Source organism: Oratosquilla oratoria, chromosome 9 (assembly GCF_046742065.1).
Source record: "Oratosquilla oratoria isolate Oo_2021 chromosome 9, ASM4674206v1, whole genome shotgun sequence".
Lineage (NCBI taxonomy): Eukaryota > Metazoa > Arthropoda > Malacostraca > Stomatopoda > Squillidae > Oratosquilla > Oratosquilla oratoria.
In genome coordinates, this window is record NC_134785.1 from 48,333,213 (window position 1) to 48,346,471 (window position 13,259).

General features: G+C 49.9%; 1 protein-coding gene across 1 annotated transcript in view; it reads left to right on the plus strand.

Annotated features, from left to right (window-relative positions):
* LOC143028381 (cubilin) overlaps positions 1–13,259 on the plus strand; it is a 120,664-nt gene that overhangs the window by 86,735 nt on the left and 20,670 nt on the right. The window contains exon 2 of the mRNA XM_076190365.1: positions 11,312–11,535. Coding sequence (XP_076046480.1) covers positions 11,312–11,535 — 224 coding nt within the window. The remainder of the gene's footprint in view (positions 1–11,311; positions 11,536–13,259) is intronic.

Below are 13,259 nucleotides of genomic sequence, written 5' to 3' on the forward strand. Positions count from 1 at the left end.
ACCTCACGGCTCAAATTCGAGCACGCGCGGCTTATAAGGTTTATATTCCCGAGTTAATGGCTGACATTATCAACCTTAACAGTTCATTCCATTGTGGATTTTCCCTCACCCCGCTCCTACGACGTTCTTGGCGACTCGTGAGGCTTCTCACGAGCTGACCTTGCGGCCAACTCTAACTCTCTCTCTTTCTCTCTCTCTCTCTCTCTCTCTCTCTCTCTCTCTCTCTCTCTCTCTCTCTCTCTCTCTCTCTCTCTCTATCTATCTATCTATCTCACATAAACGCACCCACCCACACGCACGCACACACATACACAGACACACACACACACACGCACGCACACACACAGACACACACACAAACACACACAGACACACACACGCAAGCACACACACACAGACACACACACAAACACACACACATAAACACACACACACACACACACACACATAAACACACACACAGATACACACACACACACAAACACATACACATGAAGACACACACAGACACACAAACACTCTCACACATACACACACACACACACACACGCGCACACACACACACAGACGCATTACTGGTGTAACGGTTAGCGTCGTTGCCTCCCACGCTTTCCAGGCTCACCGTTTGCTCGTCACTCCCGGCTTGAAAAGCTTCCATTGATAGTAAAAACCGTAGCTATCTCTCTAGAACAAATGGGATGATGTGTGTGTGTGCGTGCGCCCATACGACTTTGATCTCTTTGTGTGATGCGCATAGGGTATAAAGTAACGATTATTGCACAATTTTGAGGAATGAGACTACAATCACCTCTCATTTTCGTGGTTGACACCTTTTTAATATATTTTATTTCCTCTTCTTCCTCCTCCATCTTCGTTTCCTCCCCATTTTCTTCCTCCTTCTCTTCTTCCTCCTCCTCCTCCTCCTCCTCCTCCTCCTCCTCCTACTGCAAGGTTCCCTCGCTCACGGCCTCGTCAAAGATTTTTATTCTTATGCTGATACCTCCTTCCTGGCGGCCCTCAGGAGCGCAGCCCTGGAGGACGTGTGTATGCTTCGGCCGCCGCCGCCGCCGCCGCTGGAGGGCGACAGCGGGCGTCCTCCTCATCGTCAGACATTTTGTTCTTGGGCCTCCGGTCCTCTTCCTCTTTCTCTTCCCCCCCCCTCCCTTCTCCTACTGCTCCTCCTCCTCCTCCTCTTCTTCCTACCCCTCCTCCTCTTCGTCTTCATTTTCGTTCTCTTCCTCTTCCTTCTTTTCATCCTCCTTTCCGTCCTCTTTCTCCTCCTCCTCCTCCTCCTCTGCCTCTACCTCTTCCTCTTGCTCTAATTCTCGTCCTCTTCCTCCTCTTCCTGTCCTTTTCCCCCTCAGTTCCTCCTCTTGGTCTCTATTGTTTCGTTAGGTTTCCTCATTTTCCTTCTGCGAACCTCCTTCTCCCCTCCTCTTTCTCCTCCACTTTACTCCTTCCTCCTCCGTCTCCCTTTTCTTTAATTCTTTATTTCTTTCTCTTTCTATTTCCCCCACATTTCTTAAATCTTTTCGTTGTCATTTCTTTGTATTTGCTCCTCACTTTTTTGTCTCTATTTACTTTCTATTTCCACTCTCTTGTTTGCTATTTTTTCCTCTCTCTCTCTCTCTCTCTCTCTCTCTCTCTCTCTCTCTCTCTCTCTCTCTCTCTCTCTCTCGCTCTCTCTCCCATCTTCGTTTCATTTTCTTGAACGTCCGTCCTTTTCTATTTCATTTTCGCCTTTCTTTTCTCTTCTTCTTCTTCATCTTCTTCTTCTTCTTCTTCTTCTTCTCTTTCGCTTCTCCGCATCATGCTCCTCCTCCTCCTCCTCCTCCTCCTCCTCCTCCTCCCTCTCCTTCCTCCTGCTGCCCCTCGCAACGCTCCCTTCTCCAGTTCCCTCTCTCCCCCCTTCTGCCCCCTCTTCCACTCTTCTTTTTTCTTCTCCCTGTCCTCCTTCCTCCCCTTCACTTTCTCTTCCTCTCCTTCCACTTTTCTTCCACTCCTCCCCTCCTCCTCTATCACCACCTCCCTCCACCCCTTCTCCTCTCCTCCCCCGTGTCCCCCCTTCTCCCCCTCCCCCCTCGGCCCCCCTCCGCGCCACTCTTCTATTTTGCTTTTTGAAAGCATCAGCGGGCGCGCCTTCTTGCTGCCACCACACCGTACTAATCAGATTACCTGCAGCAGCCTCGTTCCCTCCCTCACTCACTCCCTCCCTCCCTCCCTCCCTCCCTCATTCACTCATTCACTCACCTCCTCACTCCCTTCGTCCTCGCATTCTTCAATTCCTCTTTTTTTTTTCTTTCTCTCGTCCCTCCCTTGCTCTCTCTCTCTCTTTCTCTCTCTCTCTCTCTTTCTCTCTTTCTCTCTCTCTCCCTCTGACCCTCCTCCTTGCCTACACCTCCCATTGCCTTCCCTTCCCTTTTCTTATTCCCTTCTGCTTCCCTCCATCCCTTTACCTCCCTCCCTACTTCTTCCTTTCGCCCTCTCATTCCTCCCTCCTGCAATCACACTACTCTCTATTTCTCTTTTCCTTCATCTTTCTCTCCCTCCCCCTTTTCTCTCACATACTTACTTCTCACTTTATTTCCCTCCTCTTCCTCCTCCTCCTCCTTTCCTCCTCTCCTCTCCTCTGTCTTTTCTCTCTTCTCTCCTCTTTCAATTTCTCTGGCATTTCCTTCTCGTGTTTCCTCCTTTTCATTTTCTCTTTCCCCTCTCTCTCCCCTTCGTGTTCTTCTCTTGTCTCTCCATCTTTACTTTCATCTTTCTTCCATTATATTCTCTTTCTTTCCTTTTCATCTCTTGCCTTCCTTTGCCCCTCTTCTTCTCTCCTCCGAAGACCTTTACCCTCCCTCCCCTTCTCTCTTTCCTAACATCCCTTACCTTTCCCTCATTTTGTTTCTTCCCTTCACCTCTCCTTCCTTCCCATTCGACTCTCGCTTCCTTCATTTCCCTTCCCTTTCCTTTCCTTTCCCTTTCCTGCCTTTAACTTCACCTACATTTCTTTTCCTTCCCTTCCCTTCCTTGCGACTCTCAGGTCACTTCGGGTTTTATCTTTGGATGCTACAAGATTCATAGACTTCCTCCACTTCCTCCTTTTCTTTCTCTTCCTTCTCCTTTTCCTTTTTCTCATCCTCCTCTTCTTCCTTCTCTCCCTCCTTCTTCTCCTTCTCTTCCCTCTTCTATCCCCCCTTTTTTCTTCTTCTCCATCTTAACTCTTCTGTCTTCCTCCGCTCGTGTCCGTCCGTTCACGTGGCAGCATCTATCCATATCCCTCTCTCTTCTTCCTTCTCCTCCTCCTCCCATCTTCTTTCCTTTTTTCTCTTTTCTCTTCCTCTCTACACCCCTCCCCCTCCCCTCCACGTCCTTCAATCCTGGAAGTATTTCTAGAAGAGGAAGAGGTAGAAAGGGAGGGAGAGGGACCCCGGGATCCTTACCACCCCCCACTCCCCCTCACCAATTCACCCACGTCTCCCCTTCTCCCTACCCCCACCCATCTCTCTCTCTCTCTCTCTCTCTCTCTCTCTCTCTCTCTCTCTCTCTCTCTCTCTCTCTCTCTCTCTCTTCTCTCTCCTTACTGTCTCTTCCTTCACTATCGACTCTTCCTCTCCTTCTCCCTCTCCCTCCTTCCTCCCTCTCTCACACGCCATCTTGAGTTTGAATAGGTTCCTTGGCGTTGTGCGAAGTTCAGCAGAAATGAAATCAGGCGGCTTCATCGGGGCTTCAGATGTCCTCGAGCAGCAGCAGCAGCAGCAGCAGGCACGGTCGGGACTCGAGTGGGACCTTCAGAAGGCTTCAGGACCTGGGCCTCCCTGAAAGCGTTTCGTCTTGCTGCAACGGGGCTTTGTTTGTTTCAGAGCCAGGCTTCGCCAAGCCTGAGGAAAGCGACCTACCTCCTCCTCCTCCTCCTTCTCCTTCTCCTCCTCCTCTTTCTCCTCCTCTTCCTTCGGTGGCTTGAGGAGGACTTGGACACTTGGAGAGTAAATGCCGAGGAGAATGGCCAGGCCTTGTGTGTGTGTGTGTGTGTGTGTGTGTGTGTGTGTGTGTGTGTGTGTGTGTGTGTGTGTGTGTGTGTGTCATGTATTTGCAGACATAATTGTATTAGTGTTTGTACCGTTGTGTGCATCTACCTAAATATAATATACTCGACAAGTATCTGTGTTTATGTTTGTAAGTACTTGCATTTGTCGTTTTATTTTATTTGTTTATTTTCATCGTCGTTATTATTATTGTTGTTATCATTATTATTATTATTATTATTATTATTATTATTATTATTATTATTGTTATTATTATTATTATTGTTATTATTATCATTATTATTATTATTATTATTATCATTATTATTATTATTATTATTATTATTGTTATTATTATCATTATTATTATCATTATCACCACTATATTATTGTTATTATTATTGTAGATGTACAATATGTGAGCTCGTGCATATTCTCGCCGTGGTGGGGGGTAGGGGGGAGAAAAGAAACGAAATACTTGGTTTCGGTCAAGGAGATTACTGGTTGGAGGGGGGAGGGGAGCATTTGATTCCTTTGTGGGTGAAAGGGGGGAGGAGGGGGGAGAGGGGGAGGGGGCGAAATTCCGGGAGAGGCCTTGCAGGAGGATTAGAAACTGCGACGCTGAAGGGCGTTTGAAGGGAAGAGAGGGGAGGAGGGGAAGAGGGGAGGGAAGAGAGGGGAGGAGGGGAAGAGGAAAGGGAAGAGAGGAGAGGCGAAGAAAGTAGAGAAGGGGAGGGAGGAATCTGGGAAAAGTCTTTGGATGTAGTGATGAAATTCAAGAAGAGAGAGAGAGAGAGAAGAAAAGAGGGCGAAGAGAGAGAGGTCTCAAAGGCTGGGAAGGAGGGGAGGAGAAGAAGGGAGAGAGAGAGATTGAACTATTAATGTGTGTGTGTGTGTGTGTGAGACAGAGAGAGAGAGAGAGGGAGAGAAACTGAGAGAGAGAGAGAAGTCCTCGGTTGTTGCATCCAAACAAGTGGTGTCCTCTGATTAGTCGGACCTCACGAGGACCTGATGGGTTGATAGGCGCGTCCTGAGGACGCAACTATCAACCATCCACCGCCCATCCTTTTGTCTCCTTACACCCACCATCCCTCCCTCCTTTCCCACCTCCATTTCCTCCTCCTCCTCCTCCACCTCTTACTGTTCCTCCTCTTTCTTTCTCTTTTCTTTCCCTGACTTTACCTCCTATTCCGCCTGCTTCTCTTGCTCTCTCTAGGCGCGCACACACACACACATACGCACACACACACACACGCACGCACGCACACACACACACACACACAGACACACACACTCACGCGCACACACACACACACACACGCACGCACGCACGCACGCACGCACTCACACACAGACACAGACACACAGAGTGCTACATACTGCGTGCTCCTATCTGACTCTTAGCCCCGCCCCCTCGTTGGCCGTGGCGGGTCGGAGCCTTCTTCTGGAAAAGGGGGTGTGGTGTCCCATGGAAATGATTTTGGAGGGGACATTTCACGGCGGCCGGAGAGAGATAAGGCAGATGTCCGTCCCTCTCTGGCCTCCTCCTCCCTCCTCCTCCTCCTCCGCCTCCTCCTCCTCCTCCTCCTCCTCCTCCTTTCCTCTTCTCTCTCAAGAATTGAATATCACTGAAAAGCAAACAGGAAAATACGTAGAAATCCTGGCTGTCATATGAATACATACATACATGCATACCTATATACATACATAATACATATATGTATTCAGACCTATCTTTATATGAATAGATGTGTTGTGCGTGTAATAATGCCTGGTGGTAGAATAACTGGAACGAGTCAGCTACGGGAGCGGTGAGTCGGTGTTAACTTCAGAAGGAAGGCGGCAACCAACAGCCTATGAAATTCAGGACGTGCGCGGAATCCACCACCTTTTCTCGGATTTGACGGTTCGGGTTAGTTCGCCGGGCCCGTCTCGAGCGCGGACCTCCGTCCCGTCTCCAGAGACAGATAGGGGAGACGGGAAGCGGGTGGCGGGGGGGAGGAAGGGATGTCCACTGATCGGTCCTGACCAAATTTCCATATATATTTGAGGGTCCGTTTCATTTTATGCTTTCTGTCAAGACAGACTCGGAGACGAGACGGCGATCGAGGAACGGGAGAGGGGGAGTTGACTCGACCCTGTTTCATGGGAGGGGACGTATGCGAGTAGAAAGTACGTAGAGGCATACACACACACACACACACACACACACACACACACACACACACACACACACACACACACACACACAAACATACACACAAACAGGCACACACACGCACACATATTCACACTCTCTTTTGTCTCTTCGTCTTCTTTTTTTCGTTTTATCTATATATTTTTCTCTTTTCTTTTAACTCAGCACTTCCAATCGCCATCTCTGATTTTCCCATTTGCACCAGATCATATTTCTTCCGATGCGCTCGTTTGTCTCCGGCCTAGGGGACGGGACGAGGAATGAGAAACGAGAGAGAAAAAAAAATGACGAAAACTGATTAGAGCACTGACTATGCTCATACATACCTCTCTTGCTGACGGCTCGTTCCCTGCTCTTCTGAGAAACTCACAGAATATCGAAGTTGAGAAATCTTTTCCTCCTCCTCCTCCTTCACCTTCTTTGCTTTCTTCTCCTTTTTCGCCCTCCATCCCCTTTTCCTTCTCTTTCTTCTTCCTCTCCCTCTCTTTCTCCTGCTTCTCCTTCCTTTTATCATGATTTTCCTATTATCTCTTCTTTCTCCTCTTCCTTTACTTCATTACCCACCTCTTCCTTTCCCTTCCCCTCCTCCTTCGCCCCTTCTTTTCCCCCCTCTCCTCCTACTCATCCTCCTTCTCTTCCTCCTGCTCCTCCTCCTCATCCATATCTTGGAGATGAATGAGAAATGGGGACGCCAGCTTCTTGTGGATTGTTTGCGTCATCGATGGCTCTTGGCCTCTGCCCCTGCTGCCCTTTGCCGCTGACTGCTGGTAATGATGATGGTGATGATGATGATGATGATGATGGTGATGATGATGATGACCATGATAATGCCTCCGCCCTCACCAAGGAAATTATTCTGTCAAGATTTAGCGAATTACTTTTCGCTGCGGGAGGCAAATAGCATGGCCCCTGCTTTCATCTCCCCCTCCTCCTCCTCCTCCTGTTCCTCCCCTTTCTCCTCCTCCTCCTGTTCCTCCCCTTTCTCCTCCTCCTCCTGTTCCTCCCCTTTCTCCTCCTCCTCCTTCTCCTCCTGTTCCTCCCCTTTCTCCTCCTCCTCCTCCTGTTCCTCCCCTTTCTCCTCCTCCTCCTCTTCCTCCTCCTCCTCCTTAGCTGAGGAAAGAGGATTAAATCAGAAGAACCGTGCAATAACCAAGCGGAAGGCAGACAAGAAAAAAAAATGAAGGACACTTTCCCACTGAAGCGGTGGTGGATGGGAAAGACGGGGAGGGGAGATTAAAGGGAAGGGGAGAATAATCAAAATGTTTTCACGCAAGACCACGCGCAAAGACCTCTGAGGGAAAAAAAAAAAAAAGAGATCCCGAAAATATGTTGAACTGGAGGGCAGCAAATGTTGGCGACCCTCATCCCAGTTGGTAAAGAGGGCGAACGAAAGAACTTAGATGGAAGAGAGAACGGGGGGGGGAGATGGAGGAAGGGGGAGGAGATGAGGTTCCAGGTAAGCCAGTATGTCCAAAGATGTTCGAGTCTCCAAGCCCAAGGCTAGGAGATGGATGGAGAAATATGGTGTGGGTGGGTGGGGGGGGGGATTGGTACTCCCGAGTATTCCCCCCCCCATGCCTTTGGAGAATGAGGTGCAAAGGAATGGGTGTGGGTGGGGAAGTTGAAGTGGAAGAGTAGAAAGGATAGCAGTCGGATTCATCCGATGGATACCTAAGATATCCGAAATCATTCGAACAAGGAAGATGCGGGCAGGGAAGGAGGAGGAGGAGGAGGAGGAGGAGTGTAAAGGGGGAAGTTGGAGGAACAGAAAGGATGGTTGGTAGGTGAGAAGGAGCTTCCTCCGGGTTGACGGTACTGGTGGAAAGAACCGACGATATCCGAGCCGATTCGGTGGTCTGTGAGGTGCCGAGAGATCTGTCAGGGATCGTTGGGGATGGGGGGGGGGGAATAGACGTAATTAGGCCGCCTCAGGACGGGGACGATTTGAAAAAAAAATGGCGGGGGGGGGGAGACGATGAAAAATTTACATATCGAAAATGGAGTCAAAGGAGCCTTGATGAGAGAGAGTCTGCGAGAAAGAAGAGAGAAAAAAGAGAGACGACGGGTGGAGGGAGGGGAAAGACTCACGGGGGAGAAGGAGGACGACGGAAAAGTGCCTCTAATTGGGGGCTGGAACGCGAACAAGGCGAGAGGGGAGGGGAGGAGAGGGGGGGGGCAGGGTCTCTGAATCCGACGCAGCAGCAGCAGCGGCCAGGCCAGGCCAGGCCAGGCCAATCAGCGTCGGGTACGTGATGGAAATCGTGATGGTTTGTGCAAATGGATTTGCACCTCACTCCCCCCTCTCACCCCTCTTTACGACCCCCCCCAAAAAAAAAAAACTATAATAAAAAAGGTCCATCTACCAAAGGCTCCTCAAACCTTGTTTCTTGCATATCCCAGACACTTGTGTAATTCTGTTCTTCGGCGTGCCCCTCTCAGCTACACTGAAGGCAATCGTTGTGCATCCACCCACTCCCACTACTAGCTTTTGTTTTGTTGTCCCGATTGGGACCCACAGTGGATCACTAGGGCCTGGTGGTCCCCAGGATGTGAACTGCTGTGTTGGTGGAATAGCACATAGGTGGAAGACATAGACATACATGCATACGTACATACATGCATACATACATAAATATGCACATACATAGGCATATACATGCACACATACATACATACATACATAGACATATAGTACATACATGCATACATACATACATACATGCACACATACATACATACATACATAGACATATAGTACATACATGCATACATACATACATGCATACATACATACATACATACATACATAGACATATAGTACATACATGCATACATACATACATGCATACATACAATACATTCATAGACATATAGTACATACATGCATACATACATGCATAATACATACATACATAGACTTATAGTACATACATGCATACATACATACAAACATGCATACATACAAATGCATGGGTGTTCACAGGCCTGGACACCTTTGACACCTAACCGGCGACGGATCACCTATGTTTGACATCCGACGCCGTCCCGCACTTGTCACTGACACACAAGCGAGCGTCACCCGGCGACAGGAAAGTGACGGGTTCTTCCCGGCGCGAGGGGCAGTTGACCTCGGAGGTCAGCCTGGGTCACGGGGAGAAGAGGTTAGCAATGCCTTGATTTAACCTTTTCAGGCGAATTGGGTTTAATTATGAGTTTAAAGTCCAGCAAATACAATTAAAAAGATACAAGATATCTTCCAATTCCCTTCCCTTCCCCTCTCCTCCTGTCCCCTCACCACCCCTCCCATCCCATTCCTTCCCCTCCCCTCCCTTCCCGTCCCTTCCCCTCTTCTCCCCTCTTCCCCCCTCTGACCTCCTCTCATCTCACCTCCCCTCTTTTCTCTTCCCCTCCCCTCCCCTTCTCGCCCCTTTCCTACTCTCCCCTCACTTCCTATCTCCACCCCTTCCTTCCCCTCCCCTCCCTTTCCCATTCCCTTACCATCTTCTCTCCTCTTCCCCCTCTGCCTTCCTCTCCTCCTTCCTTCCTCCTCCCCTTCCCGTCCTTCCCTCTCTTCTCCCCTCTTCACTCCTGTATCCTCTTCTCCTTTCTCCTCCCCTCTGCCCCTCCCTTCCTCTCCTCTTCCGGCGGCAGGGTCCGGAAGCTACCATTTCCCTTTTTCCCTCCCTCCCCCCCCTCTCTCTCTCTCTCTCTCTCTCCTCTCTCTGTCTCTTCGCTCTCCTCTCTCTCTCTCCTCTACCTCTCTCTCTCTCTCTCTCTCTCTCTCTCTCTTCTCTCTGTCTCTTCTCTCTCCTCTCTCCTCTACCTCTCTTTCTCTCTCTCTCTCTCTCTCTCTCTCTCTCTCTTTCTCTCTCCAATGACGACCCGCCAGGCAGCCGATAACTGTCCACTGTTTTCAGGCTGTGTCCGTTATTGGTGTTAGGTTGGCCTTATCGTCTGAAACCTGTTATTGACGAGGTTGGGCTTATCGCCCCGGTCAAAAGTCCGAGGTTCGGGTCCGGCGCGGCCGGTTCGCCCCGTCAATATTATTCAGTTATTTTTCCTCTTGCGCAAGTCAGGAGTGCCCCCCCCCCCCCCGGCATGCCATTATCGACCTCGTTCGATTTGGTGTCCGTAATCATCACCATTTTCATGACCGTTGTTATTTCGCGTGTGATGGTCAGTCTGGACGTTATGACCACTGTTTACCAACGTTCCGTCTGTACTAAAGGGGGGTGCCGCGGAAATGAATGAAATGACCTGGCGGTAGGTAGAATACAGAGGGAAGTGCCAGCCTGGACTGAGGGAGTTAATGGAGGGTAGGAGAAATCCTCCTCTCACCGAAGGGGCGTCACGGAAATGAAGAGAATAGTTAGGCGGCAGCCAGGATGAAGACAAAAAAAATGGGTCACCCGGCAGTGAGGCAGTTATTTGCATTTTCAGATCGGTTTGGTCATTAATTAGCCAGGGACTTATTTTTTTGCTTTACATAAGCCATATCAGTATTACTGTCGTGATGATTATTGCCATTATTGCCAATGTCAGCACTCTACACAATATTATTGTCGCTGTTAGCACAATATTCTCCGGCTTGATATTTTTTTATTGCTTCTCTTGGTTCTAATGTGTACAACCGTCAGTATCATAAGTACACTTATCAGTAATAATCACTAACACACTAAAAGTATTTATATCATCGTTTGTTTTTATCTATGGTGTTTGTGATTTTAGTGTTATTCTTTTTACTAATCAAAAGTTCTTATGAACCATCGGTAGCCAAAACAAAATCATTGAGTGGTCCTTATAAGGCATTAGTTCTTCACCTGTTTTCTCGTGTACCTTATGTTTATGTACTGCTGTTTCTAAATTCCCAGAGGGCGAATTTTTTGTTCAATAAAATCGTCTGGCATCCACTAAGTGGTGTAAAATTTTGGCTTCTTGCGCCACTTGGGAACTTTTTGGTCCCCCAGGGGTCCAGGGGTCAAGTCCTGAGAACCAGGGGTGTAGGGACGAGGAGCATGAGGGAAAGTGCTCGTCACCTACGATTCCTCTCAGCGACCCCATTGACCACGACTCACGTCCTTTTTCTTCTCCCTTGCAGACGACCGCCTCAAAGGACACTGCAACAAGACCGTTGACATCTACGAGGATGTTTCCTCTCCCGAAGTGACCCGGCAGAACCGGAACCAGCCCATGATCTGCTGGTACAGGTTTCGGGTGAACAAGCCTGCGATCAAGGACGACCGCGTGATTGTGGTCAGGTTCAAGAGCTTCAAGGTCGGCCGAGTCCTGAACGCGACGCACTGCGAAAACGGATTCGTCCAGGTAAGCTTCTTCTTGTTCGCGCTGTTCGTCCACCCCTGGCGTTTTACACATTTTCAGGAATTTCACTCATCTTTTATCATTTTCCTTCGTTCCGACACTTCCAACTTCATCTCTCTGGACTTCCGTCCCATAGTACCTTTTCCCCCAGAACTGCCAGACTCACCAAAATTCGACCTCTAAGAAGGTCTTCGGAACGTCCGAGTAATACCTCCAGTGGCGCGCGCGTGCGCACACACACACACACACACACACACACACACACACATAAACGAACGTACGCACACACAGACAGACATAGGCTCGAATAGGCACGCGTAGGCACACGCAAGCACTCCGGCCGTCAAAACAGGCAGAAGCACCTCGACGGCAGACCACGGCGTGGCGCCCCCAGACAATGGCGGTCGCGGCGGCGTCAACAACTAATTTAGGTTCAGCGGATACAGCTGCGGCGGCGGCTGCTGCTGATGGCGATGGAAGTGGAGGTTGTGGAGGGGGAGGTGGTGGTGGTGACAGCTGTCGCTCGATTTGAGGTGTCAATAGCAGTTGCAGCGAGGGCAGCAGAAGCAGCAGCAATAACTTCGATGGCCCAACGGTGTAGCCATACACCCACTGTATGTGTGCGTGCGTGTATATATATATATATATATATAAGCAATGAACAGATGGATGCATGCCTGTCTGCGAATAGGTTTGGGACTTCACACATATACAAACGTACTGCCTGACAAAGGTGCCTCTCTATGTATATTATACCTTTGGGTTTGTCTTTGGACGTCAATGTATGCACGGCACCGGGGCCACAGCAAAGGCCGGGCGCAAAGCGCAGCCCCCCTCTCCCCCCAAAGCACAGCAGCCCCTCTTTCTAGTCCCCTAAACCTAGAAATAGATCCTTTGGTGATCGACTCCCTTTGGGTGTGGGGGGGGGAGGGAATGCAAACTATGAGGATTGTGTGGGGTGAGTACATGTATTGGGGTGCTTCATGTGGGAAGGAAGCTTATGTGTCATCCATGGGAGGGGGAAGGGCAAGGGTACATCGTGGGGGGGAAGGGGGGTGAGGGGGGACTAGATAGTGAGGTTTGTAGAGCGCTAAGTCAATATGAGCTCCGACTCTTACAATGAATATCGGAAGACTTGCGGACAGCTCCTGTATGACGTCATATGTCATGCATGATGACATGGATCATGCATGACGTCACGATTAGGTCGAGAGCCAGGCACACAGAGGTTAGGGAAGGGGTGGGGATCTACCCTCCCTCCCTACCTCCCTCCCTCCCTCCCTCCCTCCCAGCCACCTAAGCCGCTAATTATGATCCCAACCAGAAGCAAACTCGACCTACCGACGCCGCCAGCAAACACTAAGCAATCCCAAACAAACCGTGGCCCTGCACACAAAGAAACCCTGGGCCCACCCGAAGCAACCACAAACAACCTCCGTAACCCCCCCCCCCCTCCCCAGCCCTTCACCCCCCCCACCCCACACTCCCCGCCCGTGTTGGACCGTGTCAGCCGCCGGCGGCAGCCTGGGCTAATCAAATGAGCCCTATTACGCAGGTAAATTATTCGAATGTATCAGTCTGATGGAGACCCTTCGCGGAGGCCATTCCCTTCATGGCCGCAGACGCCATTCACGAAATGCCGCTTGCGGTCGCCCGAATGGCGGCAATGCGTACGCGGTTAAACGCGTCGAGCCACGTTCGTGTCCTTCAGGGCATCCGAGCAAGTC